This window comes from Melanerpes formicivorus, unplaced genomic scaffold (genome assembly GCF_026170545.1).
Source record: "Melanerpes formicivorus ecotype bairdi unplaced genomic scaffold, bMelFor1.0.p_v2 SCAF_60, whole genome shotgun sequence".
Classification (NCBI taxonomy): Eukaryota; Metazoa; Chordata; class Aves; order Piciformes; family Picidae; genus Melanerpes; species Melanerpes formicivorus.
In genome coordinates, this window is record NW_027142412.1 from 4,271,357 (window position 1) to 4,293,908 (window position 22,552).

The 22,552-nt window shown below is 49.3% G+C and overlaps 4 protein-coding genes across 8 annotated transcripts; 2 read left to right on the forward strand and 2 right to left on the reverse strand.

Moving 5' to 3' along the window:
* Positions 1 to 102: 102 nt before the first annotated feature.
* LOC137453033 (dynein light chain 1, cytoplasmic-like) lies at positions 103 to 2,823 on the reverse strand. The gene is made up of 3 exons (XM_068161953.1): positions 2,740 to 2,823; positions 2,053 to 2,190; positions 103 to 713 (listed from the first exon to the last, which is right to left on the reverse strand). The coding sequence occupies exons 2-3, from the start codon at positions 2,182 to 2,184 to the stop codon at positions 576 to 578; spliced, it is 270 nt and encodes an 89-aa protein (XP_068018054.1). The 5' UTR covers positions 2,185 to 2,190; positions 2,740 to 2,823; the 3' UTR covers positions 103 to 575.
* A 1,294-nt stretch (positions 2,824 to 4,117) lies between these two features.
* COQ5 (coenzyme Q5, methyltransferase) lies at positions 4,118 to 8,014 on the forward strand. The gene is made up of 7 exons (XM_068161947.1): positions 4,118 to 4,336; positions 4,736 to 4,885; positions 5,245 to 5,469; positions 5,757 to 5,863; positions 6,709 to 6,797; positions 7,013 to 7,124; positions 7,233 to 8,014. Exons 1-7 carry the CDS (start codon positions 4,183 to 4,185, stop codon positions 7,332 to 7,334), a joined length of 939 nt encoding a protein of 312 aa, XP_068018048.1. The 5' UTR covers positions 4,118 to 4,182; the 3' UTR covers positions 7,335 to 8,014.
* Positions 8,015 to 9,967: 1,953 nt separating this feature from the next.
* CHEK2 (checkpoint kinase 2) lies at positions 9,968 to 19,725 on the reverse strand. Of its 4 annotated transcripts, none has more exons than XM_068161938.1 (15): positions 19,219 to 19,427; positions 18,125 to 18,379; positions 17,504 to 17,628; positions 17,091 to 17,238; positions 16,356 to 16,446; positions 15,895 to 16,003; positions 15,172 to 15,225; positions 14,363 to 14,424; positions 13,790 to 13,889; positions 13,142 to 13,228; positions 12,210 to 12,373; positions 11,878 to 11,993; positions 11,473 to 11,558; positions 10,703 to 10,783; positions 9,968 to 10,204 (listed from the first exon to the last, which is right to left on the reverse strand). In XM_068161938.1, the coding sequence occupies exons 2-15, from the start codon at positions 18,372 to 18,374 to the stop codon at positions 10,112 to 10,114; spliced, it is 1,566 nt and encodes a 521-aa protein (XP_068018039.1). In that variant the 5' UTR covers positions 18,375 to 18,379; positions 19,219 to 19,427; the 3' UTR covers positions 9,968 to 10,111. The 4 variants fall into 4 exon arrangements, with proteins under 4 accessions (XP_068018039.1, XP_068018038.1, XP_068018037.1 ...); XM_068161937.1 differs by lacking the exon at positions 19,219 to 19,427 and adding an exon at positions 19,632 to 19,725 and having other exon boundaries at positions 9,969 to 10,204; XM_068161936.1 differs by having other exon boundaries at positions 9,969 to 10,204; positions 19,099 to 19,269.
* HSCB (HscB mitochondrial iron-sulfur cluster cochaperone) lies at positions 19,345 to 22,475 on the forward strand. 2 transcript variants are annotated; one of them, XM_068161952.1, is made up of 7 exons: positions 19,345 to 19,583; positions 19,651 to 19,747; positions 19,944 to 20,033; positions 20,569 to 20,713; positions 21,550 to 21,597; positions 21,796 to 21,896; positions 22,310 to 22,475. In XM_068161952.1, exons 1-6 carry the CDS (start codon positions 19,360 to 19,362, stop codon positions 21,864 to 21,866), a joined length of 675 nt encoding a protein of 224 aa, XP_068018053.1. In that variant the 5' UTR covers positions 19,345 to 19,359; the 3' UTR covers positions 21,867 to 21,896; positions 22,310 to 22,475. The 2 variants fall into 2 exon arrangements, with proteins under 2 accessions (XP_068018053.1, XP_068018052.1); XM_068161951.1 differs by lacking the exon at positions 21,796 to 21,896.
* Positions 22,476 to 22,552: the final 77 nt, after the last annotated feature.

The following is a 22,552-nucleotide window of genomic DNA, read 5'->3' on the forward strand; positions in this document are numbered from 1 at the left end:
CAGCCCCGCGCGGGACCCCGCGCCCGGCGGCTGCACCCAGACCGAGTCAGCCGCTACCACCGGCCCGAGGGGCAAAGCGAAATAATGAGCGGGGGGCCAGGGTAGAGCTTGCCCTTTATTTTCCAGAGTGGTTCTCCGAGGGGCATCAGCAGAAACAGAGCTCACGCTTGGGGGCAGTACATCCAGCAAAACGAGAGGAGGGAAAAAAAGTGTCAAAACACAAATCAGAAGAGTAGGAAACGTTTGGAACAGAAAGAACTAAACAGTGTCAGTACTTATACAGCACAAGTAGTAATCAGCAATACTGTAGATTGCTATAAAACTCTCAGAGGCAAAACTGCTCCAATAGCTGTACTAGCAAAGAAGCAGCTGTCCAAAGAAAAATAAATACAAGGAAGACTTTTTTGGCATTTTTCCTTTTTTATAGCCACACTATAACATCCTCTGCTATAGCACAATCCCTGCCATTGCCCTTGAAGACCAAGGACTGTGTCGTCAGGAAGGCTGTGGTAACTAGTCAGGAGTCAGCACACAGTCCTGTAACCAGGTGCAAGGGGCAGTACCAGTCCCTGGCTCTAACCAGACTTGAACAGCAGAATGGCAACTTGGCCGAGGTAGAAGTAGATGAAGTGCTTGGTCTCATGAGTCACATAGCTGCCGAAGTTCCTTCCCACGATGCAGTGCCAAGTGGGATTGTATTTCTTGTCAAACTCCTGCAAAACAGATCATCAGAACTTAAGGTCTATTCTAAACAGGTATTCCATTTCTGAGCGAGGCAATCAGAGCAAGAGCAGATGCTCTTAAGAACAAGGATTATCTTATTTACATCTTCCTGTTCACCTGCTGCTTAGTCAGACAAAGAAGACACACACAAAGCCACGGTGCTTCCCATCTGAGCAGCAGTAAATTTAAAACATTAGTTCAGGGAAAGTCACCTTTCTCCCCCTATAATTCATAATATTAACTGAAACTACAGCCCTCCAGTAAAACCCTCAGCACTAGTTTTACACCCACAGAGACTAAGCCATAATTTAGACTTAATTGTTCCTCTGCAACAGGAGTGCCAAAGGGAACTCATCAGGGAACATTCTCTGCCACACTCTGTAACACCAATACTAACAACAAATCTAAGAACTGCTGTTTTACTTTCAATCGAATCCTCTACAAATTCCTAGTGGTTACTACAAGAAATCTCTGAAAAATGCTCTTGTCCACTGTCACAGACACTTCCTGCAGTGGAGGGGAGGGAAGGAAAAAAAAAACCCACCACCTTTCTCTATTGTGGGCACAGCAGAGCCGCTAGAGGAATATTAAAGCGATCCTTCCGCTTGGATCAAGTGCTTTTGAAACGGCTCTTCCACTCAGATCTCTCTAGTTTCCAGCGACACTCCTTGATTTCCCCATTCTCCTGAGCTGATGAAGCAAGAAATTTAATCAGAACTAGATCTTTCCCATGGTCAGAACTGTTAATCCAACATGAAGAGCAATAGAGAAGTCGGAAACAACAGTCAGCGTCACCAGGATTTCTTTTGCGGTGCTTTTCAGTCCTGTTTTGTGCAGATCACTCCACAGGGAGAGGAGTGATTGCAGTCGACCTGAAGAAAGCCACTTTGCCATGCAATTTTTGACCCAGCTGGCCAGAACTGTGAACAGATCCTTAAGATTAAGTTCAATAGAACTGAAACTAGGGACTATGTAAAACAGGCTGTCTCAGAGGAAAACCACAGGAGAGCTCAATAGAGCTCCTGTGTTTTGTAGCAGCTCATGGGTCACAGGGACAGTCAGCTGCCACTTGCCATTCACCTGGACAATGGGACAGAGACAGAAAAGGCTTGAGTAGAAGGCACTGCAAGAGAAAAACAGAAAGACCTGGAAGAGTCCATGGAAAAGGTGGGGAAAGGAACATGAGGACAGCAGCCTGCAGAGAAAGACCAACTTGATTATCTAGCGTCTCTAGAACTCGTTTCTCTTGAGCTACTTGCCCAGCAGCATTCTCCCTGCTCCATTTTCCATGTGCATAAACATTTCGGGACACACCAAGCACACATTTACCTTCTTTATGTGAGCAGCAATATCCTTCTCAATATTGTATTTTTCCAAGGCCTGAGTAGCACACTCCACAGCATCCTGCTGCATCTCCTCTGACATGTCTGCATTCTTGATCACTGCCTTTCGATCACTCATGATTGCCTGTGTCGAGCAAAGAAGAGGAGAATGCAAAGCTGCAGCAGCCTCTGCCTGCCAGGGCCACCTGCCAAGCAGTCACACAGGGACTGCCATCCCCAGCGAGGCCGCAGGCCCGCGCTGTGCCCGCAGCCGGGGCCAGAGGGGCAGGCGCAGCCTGCGCTCAGAGCCAGGAGCCGCGCGCAGCAGCTGCTCCCCGCGCGCTCGCAGGGCCCGGAGCCACGCAAGCACGGCCGGGGCGGTCTGACGCCCCGCCGGCCCCTCGGCAGCTGGGCGGCGGCCCGGGAGAGGGCGCAGCGGCTCCAGCGCGCGGCCCCGACGGCCTCTCCCTGCGGAGGGTGCTGCATGAAGCCCGGGGCCGCCGGAGCTCCGCGGGGCTCCCCGGGGGGGATGCTGCAAAAGCAGAGGCGGGTGCCACGAAAGGATCCTGGCAAGAGAGGAGGCGCTTCTTGCCCGGGCGCCGGCTGCCCGGCCTCAGCTTTCCTAGGTCGCAGCTCTCCTCAACCGACAGCTGCCCCACCCCGCGGCTCGAGGCCCTCAGGCCGCTCTCCTCACCGTTGGACGCTGCCGCGGGACCAGCCCTGTGTGGAAGGGAGCGGGCGCGGCTCGGAGCAACGCGGACAGGCAACTCCCTCCGCGGCCGCGTCGGTTTAACCGACCCGCGCGCGCCGCCGTCGCCTCCAAGCATACCCAGCCACACCCACTCCGCACTGTCCGCCAGCCATTGGTCAGCGCTACCACCCCCCCGATCGCTCATTGGTCAGGATCCGGCGATCTCGTAGCATTTTACTTCAGCACTTTCTTTCAGACCAGCATGCCTTGCGCCTGCGCCTGTTCCCATGGCTACGGGCAGCCGCCGAGATACAGACCGCGCTCAGGCCAGGCGGCACTCAGACGGCTGAGGTGGTCCCGGGTCCCCCAGAGGCTCCACCGAGGCGAGTCCGGGGCCCGGCACATCCGCAGGACCGTGCTTGTGGGCATGCCCGGGCTGGTTGCTTACAGGCGGCGTGCAGCCGCTGCTCGGCCCTCCCTTTTATTCCGTCCCGGGTGAAGTGCCGGGGCACGGCTGGTTGCGGAGGTCTCTGCAGTGTCCTGCGACCGCGGCGCGAGAGAGGCTCTCCGAGTCGCTTCGGTGGTAGACAAAGATTATTTCACTATCTAGTTGAGTCAGACACAGAAAAACAGCCAGAGCACAGAACAAAGCTCTCACCCAAACGAGCTCAGAATTTCGTATGTGATGCTCTGCAAGTTGTTCTGCAAAGAACACGGAGGAGAACAAAAATTAAAACTAGGTTTTGATAAATTCTGCAGCTACGGGAGAATCGCGATGGGGCTGGCGATGCTGTTAATGCATCTCAACGAGGAGCAAAGGTCTTGGCAAGTGAGACCAATCCATACTCGTGGAGCGCAGCCTCTGCTCAGATTTCCTGAGGAACTCTGCCTACGAAGCTGAGTTTCTGGATGATCGCAACAGCGTGGTGAGCGAGGCATCCTTTGCAAGCGTGCAGCAGGACAGGTCCCTAGTTCCTAATAATGTACTAACTTCTTAGGTGCTAATGATCCTAACAGCAATCAGAAGCAAACTTTCGCTTCTCCGCTCAGTTCATCTGAATCCACAAACGAACCCCCGTGAGGTTTGCCTAGGAACTGCGGAGATTAAGATCTGGAGATTAGAGGTTTCTCGCAACATCTCTCCAGCACGCGGCGTGAGGGGTGTGTGGGGGCTCGTCCCTGCCGAGGGTCTTCTACCAGCACAAGCTGCGCTGCTCGGGAAGCTTCAGGCACTACCCGCCAGGCTTTGGAAACCCGCCGGCGTCGGTACAGTCGAGCACGAAGCTCGGCCGCGGCGGGGACCCTCGCTCCGCCCCGCCCCGCCCCGCCCCGCCCCGCCCCGCTCCGCCCCGCCCCGCCCCGCTCCGCCCCGCCCCGCCCCGCCCCGTCGGTGTGGCGGTCGCCGCGGTGCCCGGCGGGACGGGGCGAGCGTTGTGCTCTTGCGAGATGGCGGCGGCGGCGCTCTGCCCCTGCCAGGCGCTGCTGGCCCGCCGCGGCGGGGCTCTGCGGCGGCTCTGCGGCGCCGTGCGGGGAGTCGCCGGGGGAGCGGAGACGCATTTCGGCTTCCAAACCGTGACGGAGGCGGAGAGGAGGGAGAAAAGTGAGGCCGGCGGGGTGGGGGCGGATCCGTGCGGTCCCAGGGAAGGGCCGACGGGACTGGGCCGGAACGGAACGGTGGTCCTGGGCAGGCGGCGCGCATCGGCTCTGGAGGGGTGCTGGGAATGTGATGGGAGCTGGGCCCTTACCGGGAGTCGCAGTGAATAGTATCAGTGTTGGTCCGGCTGGGTTCTTCCCCTCCGCTCCGCAGAGCTTACGGACAGGGGCCGTGTTTCTCCAAAGCCACGTCTGTCGGGCAGCAGGCACAGTGGCATTTGATCGTCCGGTTTTGAAGGAGTTTTCAGGCGATATTTTTTGGTTGCAGGTATTGACAGACCTCCAGGAGGCAATAAAGGACATGTGTAAGTAAACTGCATCTCATTCTCGTGTTGGTCCTTTGCAGTTTACCAGGTGTTTGAAAGTGTGGCCAAGAAATACGATGTAATGAACGATTCAATGACTCTAGGGATTCATCGAATATGGAAGGATATCTTTGTACATAAGATGAACCCTTGCCCAGGAACCCTTCTTCTTGATGTTGCTGGAGGAACAGGTAAATAATTTTAAGTCCTGCATGACAGTGCCACACCAGTTTTGAACGTTTTGAGTCTGCTTAGACTAGAGTTGTGTGTCTTTCCCCCCCTCAGTTGTCTTAAAAACTAGTGAAGCATCTGCTTAACATTGAGAGAGCCATTGAGAGCTGACCTCTTTGTTTCGAACTCCCTTGCTCCAAGGCTCTGAAGTGTTACAGCACTGAAAAACTGTTTCCATTGGTAGGCAGAGTCCTTGCTTTTAGTGTGTTCCTTTTCCATATGTTTATACACATGCTGTACACTGAGCTTTATTCTAATAAACAGCTAAAACTTTGGAGTCAGAAGGCATTTCAGAGCATCTCTCTCAAAACAAACGCAGGTGACATTGCCTTCAGGTTTCTCAATTACGTCCGCTCGGTGCGGGAAGGCCAGCTCCGGCGAAAGCTGAGGCAGCAGCAGAACTTATCCTGGCAGGAGATTTCTGAGAGTTACCAGGAAGACAAACTGAAGTCACTAGGGGATTCCCAAGTGGTGGTCTGTGACATCAACAGAGAGATGTTAAAAGTTGGGAAGCAGAAGGCACGGCATCTTGGCTACTCGGAAGGTAGGTCCTGCTCTGGGTGCTTCAGTGGCATTGGACACGCTGCAGCTGTCAGCCCAGCAGCGGGTGAGGACGAGGATGTCCCCTGTGCAGGCAGGATGTGTGCTGTGTGCTTGCAGGTTTGCCAGTGCTGAGTTACTTTGGCAGTCCAAGAAAACTGCAAGACTGAAATCTTGCATTTTAACAATCACCTTAATAATCATTTCCTTCTGGATTAAGTTCTAGTGTTTCTGGAGCAGTCTGAGTTACATAAGGCTTGTTCAATACCATGTCCTTGGCTTTCATTACAGGTTTGTCCTGGGTACTTGGGAATGCTGAAGAGTTGCCTTTTGATGATGATAAGTTTGATGTTTACACAATTGCCTTTGGGATCCGAAATGTAACTCGTATTGATTTGGTAAGTCACTGCAGTGCTTCCAACCTGGAGTGCCGGTGATTCACCTGAGGCTTTTTATTCTAGCACAGGAAGCAAAGGAGGAATTGCTTTGGATAAAGGAATATCTTTGTTTACTCCTGAAGCATTTGAAATGGTGCCTTGTCTGCACCCTTCTTTGTCCCTTGGGAGCACGAGAGTTGAAGCCAAGCAGGTGTACAACCTGCAGAGGTTCTTGGCTACAACTCTGAAGTGATTGTGTATGAAAAGCCACAGAGTTGGAAGCAGAATTCTGTCTTGATTCTTCTTAAGCATTTGGTTTGGGTATAGGATGGGATTTTCAAAGTAGCCAGGGATTTTCTTCTCCTCTCTCCTTCCTTCCTGTTCTCACAGGCTGCTCATGCAAAGTCCAGTATCATTTCTCCTGTGGGTGTGCCTCACACTTGAGTAAAATCTTTACTTTTGTTTAAAAAAAATTAAATCTTTCAGGTCCTCTTCATTTTCAGCTTCCTGGAGCTGAAAATCCTTCTCCCTTTCAGCCTTAGTCTGTAATTATAAGAGCTGTGCTGGCAAACATTTCATCAACTGAGAGTAGTGAAAAAAAGAAAGTTGCAAGCCCTGCATCATAGTCTCGACACAAAGCCTGGTGAAAGTCTGTTAATGCAACAGCAAGAGGCTTTGGTTTGGTTTTCTTGTTTGGAGAGGTTTTTTGTACTTGTCTTGGGATGCTTCTCCACAGGTAAACAGAGATTCTTCATCAGGAATCTCTTTACTCCCCTCAGTTAATCAATGAGTTGCCATTGTGTGATGTGGTAACAGGCAGGTGCTGCTCTACACAAACAAAACTGACGATGTCTGCTTTGTCTCAGGCACTTCAGGAAGCCTATCGTGTGCTGAAACCAGGAGGAAGATTTCTCTGCCTTGAATTTAGTCATGTCAGCAACCCTCTTCTTTCCAGGTAGGAAGATGCTGATGCTTTATGCCATGTCACAAGGCTCTGTAGTTTGTACTCAGCCAGAATAAGAGATGGAGACACTTGGAGGCCACCTCACTGTGCACTTTAAAAATCAGATACAGCTTCCATAGTGTATTGAGGGAGAGCTCAGCTTGTGTTGCAGAGGGCTGACTTCAGATTTGTTTGTGCTGATCTGCATTTGCTGTCTGTCTGTGCAGACTCTATGATCTGTACAGCTTCCAGGTGATCCCTGTTCTGGGTGAGGTTATCGCTGGGGACTGGAGGTCTTACCAGTATCTCGTGGAGAGCATCCGACGCTTCCCCCCTCAGGTCAGATGATATTCCTCTGAACTCACGACACACAAAACACAGTCCCAGCATAATCTAGCAAGCAGCTGGCCTTGCGGTCATTAAAATGATGGAACTGTTCTTTTTCAGGAGGAGCTGAAGGCAATGATAGAAGATGCAGGCTTCTTCAAAGTGGACTATCAGAATTTGAACTGTGGTATTGTTGCCATTCACTCAGGTTTCAAACTGTGACTCGGCTATGGAGCAAAGCCCAGGAAGGGTAATTCTCCTGAGGAATGTGAAAATCATGGGATTTTAAGGTTATTAAGACTGACAAGTTCTAAGAACTTGTGCAACAGGGACTTGCTCAGCAGCCAAACCTAGAAGAACATCAGCTACCCTTTTCCCCCCTCAAGAAATCTATGGATGGAGTGACTCCTAAGGGGTTTCTTATGCTGGCATTGCCCTTCGGGTGAAACATAAAGGATGTGGCCAAAGCTTGGTGATGCCAACAAATTGAGCAGATGCAGTTGCCAGTGGTGTGGATGCAGAAATTGACTGACTGGTCTTTGAGTCACAGCAGTGAGAACTTGGGTTTCTTAGATTTTGATTAAGCTGTCATTATCTTTGTCCCATGGACTTTTAAGGTGTTTTTCCCATGATTCCTGCTTTCAAGGGCAAAGGGAAGGCCGGCAAAATAAACCAGCTCTGCCTCAACTGGCTGGGGCTTCAGATGCTCTGGTCTGGGGGAGGGCAACAGAAGTGGGAAGGTTCCTTTTTCATTCACAGCAGAATAAACAGAGTAATGCAAACACTAAGGGGACAGAGGGGTAGAGAAATTGTTAAAGGATGATCTTCCAACAGTTTTATTAGCAAAGAAGGCATCTTTGCAAAGAAAATAAATACAAGGAAGACATTTTTGCCTTTTTTTGTAGCCACAAGGAAAATACCAGCTGCCACAACAAAATCCCTGACACTTAACAATGCAACAGGAGACCTGAAGATCATGGCCTGCTTTCTCAGGAAGGCTGATGGTAGGAGGCTCTTTTGAGTTCACATGGAGCCCTGAGACCATGTGCAAGGCTCAGTAACAATCTGTGGGTCTAACCAGAGTTGAAGGACAGTGATTTGGCCCAGGAAGTAGACACTTGGTCTCCATACATCACCTAGCTTCCAAAGTTCCTTGCTACGATGCAGTGCCAAGTGGGAGTGTAATTCTTGTCAAATTCCTCCAGGAACAGAGACTTATAGCAGCGTTTTGGTGAGAAGGGTACCAGTGTCTGAGAGGCTGGGGTTTGCAGTCATTTGTTAGCAAGGACAGCTCTGGGGAGAAGGCAGCAAGGGAGCAGCACACCCCCTCAGAGGCAAGGACCATCTGATGAGTCCGACCCAAAACAGAAGTGCTTCCAAACTGAGCAAGAACAAGCTTAAAACATATGTTTGGGGAACTAACTTCTCCCCAAAAGTCACATGCTGGTCTCAAATTGTAACTTGCAAGAGCTTCACCTGTTGATCTGCATGTCTACAGATTGAGACCTTGCCTCCATTATCTGCGTTCATTTCAACAAGGACAGTGAAAGGACCCTGTTGAAAGATCTCTGCCACTTCCGTGATACTAAGTCACAAGATAATGTTCTTCCTCCACACTGTACTCAGGAGCCTGCTCTGACTTTGATACAAACTCCTGTGTGCAAGGCAACTGTGACTAAAACAGTGCAGACAGCAGTTACCTACTGCAGGATCTAACATCTGCCAGCTGAAAAGATTTTGTGAGGGTGTACAATAGTTTGGCTCTGCTCAACTGAACTCTTTCAACTGTTTGCAGCTCAATGAGCTTCCAGTGAGAGAGACAATCTGACAAACTGTAAACTATGGACCATCTGTTATGTGTTAGCATGAGCAGTTTGTCTTGCACATGGTGGGGAAGAAAAGCAAATCCTCTTATTACCCCTTCCCAGTAGCTGCAAAGAGCTCCTGTGTTTTGTAGCAGCTCATTGGTCACAGGGACAGTCAGCTGCCACTTGCCATTCACCTGGACAATGGGATAGGGGCATAAAAGGCTTGAGTAGAAGGCACTGCAAGAGAAAAACAGAAGGACCTGGAAGAGTCCATGGAAAGGGTGGGGAAAGGAACATGAGGACAGCAGCCTGCAGAGAAAGTCCAACTTGATTATCTAGCGTCTCTAGAACTCGTTTCTCTAGAGCTACTTGCCCCAGTCCCGATCGATCTATCCGGGGGAGGGTCGCTCTTCTCTAGCGCCCCGCTCCCTGCCCTTGCCGCGGGCGCTGCTAGACCGACGCTCTGCAGAGAGCGCTCCAGTTCCGCCCCCTGCGCGCCGACCCCCAGCTATTGGCCACCGCGACCGGCCCCCGAGAGCTGATTGGCCGCGGCTGGGCGCACTCCCGGGCTTTCACTCAGGCGGTTTCTTTCGGATGCTTCGCGCCGCCTCCGTTCTCATGGTGACGGTGCCGCCGGCGCGTATCCCGGGGCCGGCCGAGCGTGGCCCTTCGGGCTGTCCCGGATCCCGGGCAGGAAGGTGGCTATCATCTGTGTATGTAGGGGCTGCAGCCCTGACTGCCGAGCTACTCGGCTCCAATATTTTCTAGTGAGTACCTTGGTCTCCAGTGGATTGTATTGGTGTCCATTAGTTTCTACAAAACAGCTTTCCACAGCTAGTGGGTTGCCCCCAAAGGCAAACTCAGTATTGCTTGTTTATCTAAGCATGTTTCCATGCCTAACCCTAGAAACTGGACCAGAAGAAACAGAGAATAGGTGATGACAAAGCTAAATCTTTAGTATTTTAGCTAAGTAGTTTTCTGATATCTTCGTGTCAGACAGCTAGAGGAGAGGGAACACAACCATTTGTGCATGTCCCCATGCACACACAGCAGCCACTTCAGTCTTACAAAGATATTTTTATTTAGCAATTGTGTCTTCAACAGTCATTCCATTATTAAGATTTTTCTTAAATAGAAGTTCAGCTTTCCATAAAGAAAAGCTCTCATTAACAGAAATGGCTTTTGCCCTTTTCACCTCCTTTTGTGCAATGATGTAGAGGGAACAGCGTGCTTAGCAGAGCCAGCTTCTTCCTCATTTTCATGGGGACGCTTTCTAGTGGTTGGCTAAAGGGAAGACAGAGAAGGATGGCTGCAGGAAGACAGCTAAGACAGAGCCTCAGAGCTCACTTGCTACAGAGTTACAGGTGTTGGATAAAGCCTTTCTGTCACCAAAGCAGTAGCTTGACTGATGTTTCTCTACAAGATCTAGCTTCAACTTCTGCTACTGTTTAAAATTCTCCTAATTTACTTCTGGTAATGGCTGGCACAACACCATTCTAAACTGTCACTAACAGGAACACTTCTCCCTGAACACCAAACATTTGTGACTTGAATCCATCACAAGCAAACACATTCAATAACTTCATTGTAAATATTTCACTAGTTCTTTAAAGCCTGGGAGACTGTTCCTATGCATCCAAAGTGCCCAAGCACAAAAGCAGAGTGCTGTACACAGCCAAAACACACATTTCTCTAACTCACCAAAATTAATTAACTTTCTTGTTATGGACTACTTAACAACTTAGTTTCTCTCTGCAGCAAGTGTTAATCTGCCAGACATACCATTTTCCATGTCTGTGGGGGGTTCATACTGGCACATGTCTGAGCAAGGAGCTGTTGAAATGTACTCTTCATATCTTCATCCTGTGGAAAAAAAACAAGGCAGCAGTTCTCAGTAGGACATGGAACATTCAAGTTAAAACCCACATTTTGGCTAATTAAATGGATCAGCAATTATCAAATGAATGAATGATAAAGAAATAAAGGAGGCTTCCCCACATGCCCCCAGATAAACAGCCGCCTAATATGACTTTACCAAGGGTAAGTCTTGCCTGGTCAACCTAGTGGCCACCTATGATGAAGCAACTACACCAGTGGACAAGGGAAGAGCCATGGATGCTGTCTGGACTATGTAAGGCCTTTGACATGGCTCCTCACACCATCCTTCTCTCTGAAATGGAGAATGACGTATTCGATGGACTGACTGTTCAATGGACAAGGAATTGTCTGGAGAGTAACGGTCAACAGCTCAGTGTCTGGATGAAGGTCACTGATGAGTGGTGTCCCTCAGGGCCAGTACTGTTCACCACCTTCATCAATGACATAAGCAGTGAGATTGAGTGTATGCTCAGCCAGCCTGCAGGTGACACGCCTGAGGGGTAGGATGTCATTCAGAGGGACCTGACCACATCGAAATTGGTTTAATCTTCCTCCCACAAAGGAAAAACAGCTGTTCTGATGGAAAGGCCCAAGGTGACAGTCTGCAGGAACCCTGGCACACTGCTCAGCTGAAGGGGAATAGCTGGAACAGGGCCTAATTCCTCAGTGCCTACCTGAAGCCAAGGATGCTCTAAAGCTCCCTCCGTTGTGAGACGCTTGCTTGGATCCACTACTAAGAGCTTCTTCACAAGGTCCAGAGCTAGGATAACAATTTTTGGTTAGATTCACTTGTCACTGTATCTAACTATGCTGTTACACATCCCATTAGGACTAGGCATGACCTTAGAGTATGTGCCCACAAACTATCTTCTGTAGTTAACAAAGTTAAACATTACTAAGAATTCTCTGCAGTGAAAATCTATCTGTTCTAATGCTTCAGCTCTGAACTCGAGAAGCCAGAGCACATTCTGCAGAGCCTGCTTTAAACCCCAACCCAGCAGCATGCAGCGTGCCACACAGCTGGAAGGAGACTAAAGGCAAACACAGATGTTCTGCTCTGCACCGCAAGGGAGCCACACCTGTGTCTGAGACGTGCTTCCATTCTTTGGCAATAAAGATGTATTCTCCACGAGTGATCTGATCTCTCAGAGACAGCTGAGTGTTTTGCTCGTTGAATGGTGGATATCCACACAAGCTAGAGAGAGGAACAAACCAAGTTAGCCAGCGCAGGTTCTGCCAGAGCAAGGGAACACTGAACTCAGGCGTTTGAGACCACCTGCCACCACAGTGTCCGTTACACGTCCACAGCCATACGCACTCTCACTTCCTGACAAAGGTTCTGGAGTGGCCAGTCTGGAGCCATGCATGCCAGTGCCTGCCCAATGAAGCTACCATCAACACAAGATCTTACCATACAAAAAGAATAACTCCCAAACTCCAGCAGTCCACAGCTCGGCTGTATCCAGCAGTCCCAAGTGAATTTAGAACCTCAGGAGCAAGATAGGTGGGAGTACCACATAATGTTTTCATAAGAGAAGTTTCTCCAAGAATCTTGGATTGTCCAAAATCTGTAATCTTGTGTTTAAAAATGGTAACATCACATTACACACTGGGATTGATGGTACTAGAATATGTCATACTGCCTACATGCATTCAGTTTCTTCCTTCCAAGTCAGTTCCACAACAAGAACATGAACAAAATTAACCCCAAATGCCACAGAATGCTTATTCAGTAAACAACTGAGAATGGGAGAGGAGAAGTAGGAAGAAATATTAGAGGACCATGCTTTACCTTAGCAAAAATACTCTCAGATTTGGATGGAATTAGACAGCCACAGAATAAAGGAATTTTAGCATAGCAGAAAAGATTGCTTCAAAGATAAGCAGTGCAGCATGCAAATCTACCTGAAAAAGACCCTACTACCTCCCTCTCCCCCAACCCTAACCTCCCCTCCCCCAGAACAACAACAAAACCTCCCAAAACCAAACAAACACAAAAGAAGAAATCCTGTCAGTCTGTACAGCCTGGCTGCTTGTGGAAGTGTTCTTTAGAATGCCAAAATTGAGATGCTATTTAAAAAAAAGCCAACAAACACATTGAGAGTTGAAGCTGTGCCCAGAGTCAAGTGCTCCACGAGCACAACAACTGCTCTTAGAGAAGCCTTGGAGCATCTACGAGCACAGCGCTAAAACCACGCACACAAAAGTCCTCAGCATTTTAAGTTTCTTTGTAGCTTGTACAACTAACTCCACCTTTCCCCCCTAACCCCCCCCAACCAAATACTGGGAGAAGTGGGAAGGAATACTCCCAAAGTGCTAGCTGGAGAATCTCAGCTTCCTTACCTTTATAAGGCATGCCTCTTCAGGAGATGACAGCAGCACGTTCTCTGGCTTCAGATCTCGGTGTATAATTCCATTGTCGTGAAGATACTGGACAGATGCAGACAGGCAAAGACAGACTAGTAACTAAGTGTGAGCCTCCCCATTGGTACTGCAGCAGTGGCAGGGTAACTGAAATGGCCCTGTAAGAGGCATTTAGTACCAGGACTCCCTCAAAAAAACCCAACCCTCCCAACCCCCTGCAACCAGCACTACAAACCATTATGCTTCAAGTGTCAAAGGACTGCAAGCACAGCAGGCTTCGCTGGCCAGGCCTGGCACCCTCCCCATTCTCTGCAAGCTTTCATCAGCTCAGTAAAAGCAGCAGAGCTAAGGAGAACCAAAGCTCTGCCTTGCCTTTGGAGGAACTCTGGTTTTCCTCTTTCAGTCTTTTCTAGTGTGATCACATTCCACTTTGCAGAGACGATGAAGCTCACCATGCCACAGCTGTCCTCACACTGGTAAAGAGCAGGCTGAGGTAAGGAATCTTGTTAAGGGCACTGTGCTGATTGCTTGCACAGGCTTCAGAAGTGCCAAATGACAGAAGAATTCACCTGGCTGATGTTCACGTGCAGAACCCTATTTTTCTGGGCAGAATTCATCGTTATGTACCTTTACTGCCAGCAGCATCTGATAAAAGTACAACTTGCAGATAGCTTCTTTCATCTTGATTGGCCTTGACACTCGGTCATACAGTTCTCCTCCTTCCATTCTAAACCAAAGGCAGGTAACAAGTCAATATTTTACTTCCAAAAGATTAATCTTGTTAGGTATGACAGGGATCAAGCATCTGGCTATTTTGGCTACAGAGAAGGAATATTTCTGCAAATGAGTGAGCAATGCCCAAACCACAGCACACACACTACTGAATTAAGTCTAATCTTCTCAGTCTTCACTGGGAGTTGCTACAAGACTCCACTTACAAGCTCAAAAAAGTAGCAGCAATCCATGAGAGCAGCACAGTGGACAAGCAGGCCCCAAGTCCCCTCAGAGTGTAGGAGGACTACTCTCCTGGTGATCCTAGTTCCTAGTGTGCAGAGGTGTCAAAGAACAATGGAGGCAGTAAAAGAAAACTAAACCAAGCAAGCAATCAATCCCCTCACCCAGAGTGCAGAGACAGATAGGTGCTTTGTGGCTATGGGAAACACTTCATTTTATGCATTTGCTTTCAAACAAGGTACTTACAGCTCCAAAACAATGTAGTAATCCTCTGCTTCAAAGAAGTTTTTGATCTTGATTAAACAAGGCTAACAAAAAATGGAACAGAAATGGACACAGAGTAGAATATTTGTAAAAATCAAGACTATCAGCAGTTTATCATCTTAGTTTTCCTATTTCAGTGTAACTGCAACCATGCCAGTTCAACAAACACTTAGCACCCCAGGCTTTGGCAAACACTTCCTGTTCAAGTCTGTTGTCTTCTGCCCCTGTAGCCCCCCCTCACAAAAACATTCATCTCCTGCAGGGACAGATCCACAAGCAACCTTGCTTTCTGCAGGTGGGAACTACCCACCCCTCACCTGCAAGAGCACACTGGGGAGCCAGGGGAAGTTCACTGAGCTACACCAGCTTTCTACTTCACAAATGTGGAAAAAAAAAACCCTTTTCAGGGCAGGGGAGGATGCAGGGTGAAAGGGGATCCAAAAACTGCCAGTGGAGTCTAATCTTTGTGTAGGGTTATCTGGCAGTATTTGCAGAAACACACAAAGAAAGATTCTGCAGCAGTCATTCAAGATGAAACTGCTCCTGTAATGTTTCTTCTCAGATTTACATTTCAGTTAATCAAGGTTCTAAAACCCCAGATCTGTGAAGATGCAGTGTGCTTGTATGAAGGGAAAGGAACAACGTTCAAGAGGTTTCTTCACCAGAACAAAATACATGCATCCTTTAATGTATCCTCAGGCAGAATTACTCCTCAGCTACTCCTCTTAGGTCAATGAATTACGACAGCACAGCAGGCAGCGAAAAGGAATAAAATGTACAGCAGCACTCACGTGATCGATTTTCTTCAGAATTTCAATTTCTGTGTTGATATTGAAAGCTGGGTTCTGTTAAAAGAATCAAACACCAACACTAGGTAAGACAGTGCTGCTGCTCTGGAGCAAGACACATCAGAAAGAAGAGACGGGACCACAAGAGCCATCGCTACTTGAAGTGACCACAGCACACGATCTTTCTCCACACTCATCAGGTGCCTTCAGGGCAATAAATGAACAGTCCTGCCCTCATGCCTGTAGCAAGATGTAGCTCCAGACTAAGTCATTTCACTGCAGGTCAGAAATCTCCACCTATTTCCAAACTACAAAAAAAATACCTTGACAAGTGTGTATCAGTGTTGCTCTTCAAGTAAAATTCCTCCCTCCAAATTGCTTACCCTATGGGCTAACCCTAAAACGACTCTCTCCTTTATTTTGCAAGACAACATAAACAGATTGTTTTAGTCTGTGGCTTAGACTCAGTTCATGAAGTCAGGCCAGCAGTTTGTTTTTTTTTCCTCTTCTAATCCAAATCAATCACCTTTGAACACACAGGACTAAAGCCATACACAACATTCCAGATGCAATCCTATCTCCTATCCCTGTTCTATACAATGTAATTTCTTAGTCATTACAATTAAGACAGGTCTTAATCTCTATTAGAAAGGCTCCAAAACTGCAGCATTCCTGGTAACCAAATGCTCCAGGCCCAGGGCAGATAGCCAAGAGACAAACACTCACCACCTCTTTAATGCCACTGGCCATAAACTTCCGTTTATTGATTATCTTCACTGCAACTTTGTTACAGGTGCTCTTCTCGAAGGCCAGCTTGACCTCTCCACAGGCACCACTGCAGGAAAGCAGAGCAATCAGTGCTTGCAGACACTCCTCACCAGCCTGCACAAGCACAGCCACACATCCAAGCACTGCACCACGCACGGCTTCCAGCTGCTGCTTTCTAACCCTTCGAGCACTGTCTGTGGCCAAAGCCTTCTCAGAAAGCATTTCCCATTTAGGCAGTCTCATTAAAAACCACATGGCCAGGGCCACCTGCTTTTGGTGAGGTTTTTGGTTTGGGCTTTTTTTGGGGTATTGTTTTTTAGTAACAGGAGCTCAATTAACACTTGATAGTAATGCCAGCAGGAGATACTGAACACAGCAATAAAACTGATGCTTCATACTGTGGAGAGCAGGATGCCTACCTTCCCAAAGTCTTTGACATGATGTATTTCTCTCTGAGTTCTCTAGGAAATGCCAACTGATCATCCACCATAGGATCAGAAAACACAAACACTAGGGAGATGAGTGGAGAACATTTTCCTGTTATCTTTAAAACGGTAACAATGAGCAAGTCAACAACAAAACAGGAGAAAGTGCTGCCTGCTAGAGGAAAAAGCTGACTGATGCTGTCATGACATCAGCTATGGGATAGCAAGGTGATCTTATTACTGAAACCTGACATCCCTGGTGTTAACTTCACACCAGTGATTAATCAACTAACACTGCATTAAAGTACTGCATAGGCAAGAATTCCAGTGTCACAGTAGGAAACAGAGAAGTGAGAATCAGATTCATAGCGGGAAGGCAAACCCAAAGAAACAACCCCACAACCATCATCATGCAGCATCTGCCAGGCAGTTGGGTGTTTCCACCCTCGCATACGCAGCTACTGAAGCACAAGATTGTTTCAAAAATAGAACAACTAAGTCCCTGCTCCAGTAAGGTGGTTCCTGATGCAGCTGCTTTTACATTTTCTTTTTTTCCCTACAGTTGAGGTGGATACAGATAATTTTTATGTGAGTTCAAAACATCAATTCATAGCTGTACTTTAACAGTGATCATGAAGGAGCTCAACTTGCCAGAAACATTCAAATCACTGCAGAAACCACCTCGTGGTTGACAAGTGAAGAACCTACTCATGCCACAGTACACATTACCCTTATTAGTCTGTACAGACAGTGCAATTTCAGAGTTGTGAGTCAGTGGAAGCCTCTTCCCCTTTCCAACGAGCTCTCTATTAACAAAAGTTCCATTGGCACTGTGGTCTTCAATGTAGGCAACATAGGAATTTTTTGGACCCATTTCCTCAAAAAGGAAAAAAAAGGAAAGATAATAGAAGGAAAAAACCATAAAGACATGTCAGAGAGATCTACTGTTACTGGCTCAGGAAATCAGACTGCTGAGGCTACTTCACAAACTGGGTTAATGGAGCATTGTCTAAAGCCACGTTAAAGGATCCAACAGTAAGGGTACTTAAAGCTGGCTGTCCTTAGGATCCAGCCCTGCCCAGAGTCACTGTTTTTCAACTAAGCCAAGAAGGAAGAAGGTAGTTCAGCTGTTCAACACCTACCCTGAAAATCCGGAAGTGCTTCTTGCTGTAGTTTTGGTAGAAGCCAGTCTCAGACAATCCCAGCTTAGAAAAACTATAATCACAACTTTTGTCTCGCCCAAACCAGTATTCATCATTCACACAGTCTGCAGAGGGAGTAAAGCAGGGAGAGAACACAAAGTTGCAGGAAGTTATTAATATGACACAACAGAACAAAGCCAAATGGCAGCAAGTAGAATAATGAACCCCAAGATTATTCCTACACAGTCAAGTTTATTTGTCTTGATTTGGACAGGTGCCATACACTATCAGTACCCTGTGTGAGACTTTAATACTTTTACTCTCTTTAGTAACAGCAGAGTTTTCAGCTTACCTTCAGCAACATAAACAAAATAGATCACAGAATGGAAAAATGAAACAAGGAACAAAGACCACAAAAGCCTCAGATTCTCTCCTGTTTTATGGAAGTCGTGTGCGGGGTACTCAGTATAAACACTGGGATGCAGCATGGAACAGAGCACTACTGAGGCAGCTGCAGGCTTGTGCTTCAGTGTGACCCTGCTCAATCTGAACAGCCACTGCTCAGAGCCTTCCTGAGGCATTGCAAACGGCCCCGAGGGGCTCAGCACAGCCTGCACATACCACAATTGCTGAAGCCTTTTCCAAGTGCAAAGAGTCGACCCCAAGGCTGAGGAACGAGCTCTTCAGACTCCTGGTCCTCAGGGATGGGTGGAAGCTCCTGAGTGGGAACAGTGTCCAAAGAACTGAGGGTCCCGGAACTTGAGGAAGACTGACTCGTACTCTGTGACCCACTGGAAGAGGAACTGGTGGCACCCTGTGACTGCTGGGCACCCTGAGACTGCTGCGCTTCACTTCCAGTCTCTCGAGACATGTTGGCTTCAAAGAGGAAGTTTTGAAAGGCCATTACTACAGCGAACCGAAACACCCGAGAAACCAAAGACCACGTACCGACACGTCAGTGCCAAAGCCTGTGCTGCCTTCAGAGGCACACTGTCAGCCCAACAGTCGCTGCATGCAAACCAGCGAACCGGGCAGCTTTTCCCGTCCAGAGCGACCCTGCTGCTGCACAGCCCCCGCCCAGCCCCACCCCGGGCGCCCGGCCGAGCTCCTCAGGGCTCACGTTCCATGTCCCAGAGGCGCTGCAGCTCCGGCACAGCCTCCGCGCCAGAGCGGGAGCCGCTGCCGCTCCTCCGGCACAGGCACCAGGGAAGACAAGGGCTCCAAAACCGTGCTGAGGCTGGAGGCGACCTGAGGAGCCGGCACAGCGGGAGCCGAGCAGCGCGGGCTGAGGCCCGTTAACGCCGGCGGTACCTCACGGGCTGTCAGCGCCCCAAACCGCGCCGGGCACACCCGGCAGCTGCTACCGGACAGCGGCACGGAACGGCCGCGGCTGGAACACACCTGCCCCGCTGAAGCAGTGCCGCGCCCCGCGCCCCGCGCCCCGCAGGGGGAAGCGCCGGCTGCCGGCCGCCCCATCCTCAGAGCCGCCTCGCCACCGGACCCGCGCTTCGCGCCGGGCCACAGCGGAAGTCACGCGCGGAGCCGCCTGGCGCGCTGCGCCCCCTGCCGGCCCGCCCGCGCACTGTTGTCCCTACCCTCGCACTGCTGCCCCCTGCCCTGCTAGGCGGCGCGGCCAGGCCGGTGGCGGCCGGCACCCCCGAGACGGGCGGCAGCTGGGCCGGGCCCGGTAGCCGAAGCAGGGGATCCGAACTCACGGGTGGCAGGGCCCGTGCAGCTCGCCGCGCGGCCCCGATGCCGCCTTTCCCGGCGCGCATGCTTCGCACCGCCCCGGAGCCGAGCGGCGCCAACCAGGGCTCGGTACGGCGCGGGGGCCGTCGGGAGCTGCAGGCCGCGGGATGCAGACGGCCCTCCGGCGGCTCGCGGGGAGGCGCTGGGCCCTGCGCACTCCCGAGGCGACTCCGCGGCCCCGCTGCGCCGGGCCGGGCTCTGTCCCGGCCCTGCGGTGCTGGAGCTGCGGCAGCCCCCTCCCTGGCGCCGAGGGCCCGCCCCGCTTCTGCCCCGGCTGCCGGGCCCTGCAGCCGCCGGAGCACCGACCGGACCTCTTCCGCCTGATGAACTGGTGAGTGCCGGTGGGGCGGCCGCGGGCCCGGCCGGCCGTGGGCCTTACTTCGCTTCTGTCTCCGCAGTGACCGCTCCTTCCGCGTCGATGCGCAGCAGCTACAGCGGCGGTTCCGGAGCCTGCAGCTCGCCGTCCACCCCGATCGCTTCGGGCAGAGGCCGCCGGTGAGTGCCGGAGCGGGGGTGCCCGGGCTGGCTCTGCTGGGGCTCGGAGATTGCGCACAGAGCGTGCGAGCCCCGCAACCCTCCCTGTTAGTGACGGCTTTAGCTTTGCATACGCCTGTGGCGGGGACGCCGTTTCTCTGCAGGTAAGGACGGGAACGCTGTTAACTTGTGACGGTTGTGCCTGGTCTGTTCGCAGAAAGAGCAGCGTTTCTCCGAGCAGCACTCTTCCTTGATCAACAAGGCCTACCAGACTCTCCTGAACCCTCTAAGCCGCGGCCTCTATCTAGTAAGATGTCCGTTCGGTGTTCCACCAACGCTCTCTGATGGCAGCTGGCGGGGCTGCTGCTGGACACCTAACGAATTGCACCCCTGACTCCATCCTTAAGGAGCCGATTTGTTCCTCTGAAGAAGAGGACTATGAGATTGAAGAGAGACTGAAAACAAGCTTGTCTGAAAATTAGCCAGCTTTCCCACTAGCTTCTGTAACTTTGTACTGATCACCATCTTATTTGCTGCTCATGTTACACTAATTTGTTCCCTGCCTCCTGTGTTATCTTTGGCTATGGCTCTTCCCTTCAAATTTCAGTCTGGCCCTTGGCAGCCTTCCTGGCTTTTTTTTTTTTTACCTTTGGTAAACTGATTTTTATGGTCCACCTGTGGAGTTAATTTTAAGACTGACTTTATTTATGCACATATAAATCAGAAGCTTATCAAATACCAATCTGAGTGAATGCTACTAAAGGACTTAGCATTCAGGAAAATAGTTCTCTCTGAAATAGACCTAAGAATGTGCATTTCCCAATTCCCATTCTCTCCACCAGCTGGAGCTGCATGGAGTAGAGCCGGCACAGGAGACAGACTATGACGCAGACTCAGTGTTTCTTATGGAAATCATGGAAATTAATGAGAAGTTATCAGAGTCTGAAAATGAGGATAACCTCCAAGAAATGGAAACTTTAATTAAAGGTAGGTTATGACTTGAGGGGTTTGTACAGTGCCCATTTACTGCCCCTTGTCTCACAGGAGTCTCTATGAAGACTTAACTTTTCCAGCACCTTTCTTTTAGGATCTCTAACTTGCAGTAGTCTTGGCTGACAGACTGCAAGAGCTTGTCCTCTTGAAAAAAAAACACTGTCTTTACCAATTTGTGCCACCAAACATCAAATCTGCCTAACTGCACTGTGCTGGTAGTAGAATAGGCACAGGTATTGTGCAGAAAAATGGACTGCTTCAACCTGCGGCAGATCAGGGCAAGCAAACTGTTCTAAGAGATAGAACACTCAGAGTGAAGTTTAATAACATGCTTGACTGACTACACCAAATGTCATTTATACAGATACTGTGTTTCCTTCTTCACCTTAGCAGTGATTAGCATCCTTACAGCAGCACCTTTCTTGTTTCTGTTGTTGGTGATACCCAAAATATTGCCTGTATTGGTGTATTTAATTCCTTGACATAACAGCAGTGTGCCAGAAACGGATAACCAGAATAAAAGTAGAATAGAAGAAAAAATAGAAGAAAACTAGCAGGGCCAACTGAAACACCAGAATCATGTAGGATTTCTGGGAAGTTAGTGACTACTGACTTGCTGTTTGTGAGGCTGTTTAAACAAAGATGCCTCTCTGAAATCATAGCTTCAAAACCAAATGCCAGCAATATCCTGAAAAGCTCTTTTAGCTCCCAGAAGACTATGAGACTAACAGTGAAGTTTCCCACCGGGACAATCAGAATGCAGTGGTATTCATAGGTGGTATGGATGCTAGCTAGGTAACAAAAAATGAACAAAGCTCTTTGTTTTACAGCTAAACAAGAGGAGCTGACCAAAGAGGTGACTGCAGCATTTGAAAGAGGTAGCTGTTTCTGTTTGGTGTTTAGCTGCCACCCGTGCCATGTGTCAGCGCTGAACAGACACGTTATCTCCCTGGCAAATGTCAGGAATACTGCTTAAGCAGTGAGCTTTGGGTGGGTGTTTAAAGTAAGTACTGCTAAGGTGACCTCTGCTGAGGCAGGAAATCCAGGCCCTCACATTAAACCCTTCCCCACAACAGGAGCAGTTCTGCTGCCACAGAGGCTATCTGGCACGAGGAGCCTTGATGCCCCAATTACCTGGGGCTTTTAAGGGCTTTATTCCACAACCAGTTGTCAGCAGGTGAAAAACTACCTTCCCCCAGTTGTTTATTAAGGACAAACTGAACTGATGCTGTCCCTACCAGGCAAAAGGGTTGTTCCCCCCAAACCTTTTGCATTTTGCAGTGGCGGCAGCTGATCCCATTACATATATGAAAAAAGTCTGTACTTCAAATTCCCAGTGGCATTCCACAACTAAGGCACCCCCCTGCACAGTCATCAGGGGGTGTCTGTGTCACCTGTCTGTACTGAACTGTACATTTGAACCTCTTGTGTGTAACAAAAGCACCCCAGATGCAAAGAAGCAGCAACCTGGTGTGAGTGAGTGTGCAGCTCTTGGTACTGCCACAGGTGCTGCCACTTGCAATCTTGAGATTTGTGTTGGAGATGGAAATTCAGCCCTCTGTAAGCCAGTAATGTTTTATTTCATTTCAGATGACCTTCAAGAAGCTAAGAAGCTTCTAGCCAAAATGAAATATTTTGCAAACTTAGAGGATAAGCTAAAGCAGAAGAAGATCCCTTCCTGATACTGCCTACTGTACCATTCAGAGTTAATGTTACTTTCAATTAAACAGCCAATTTCCCAAAACTGGGAAAATGACATTTGCTTCCTCTGTTTTCATTAAAAGCTTTAACTCTGAGAGAAGGAAAAGAAACCTAAGATCTAGTGCTTGCCGT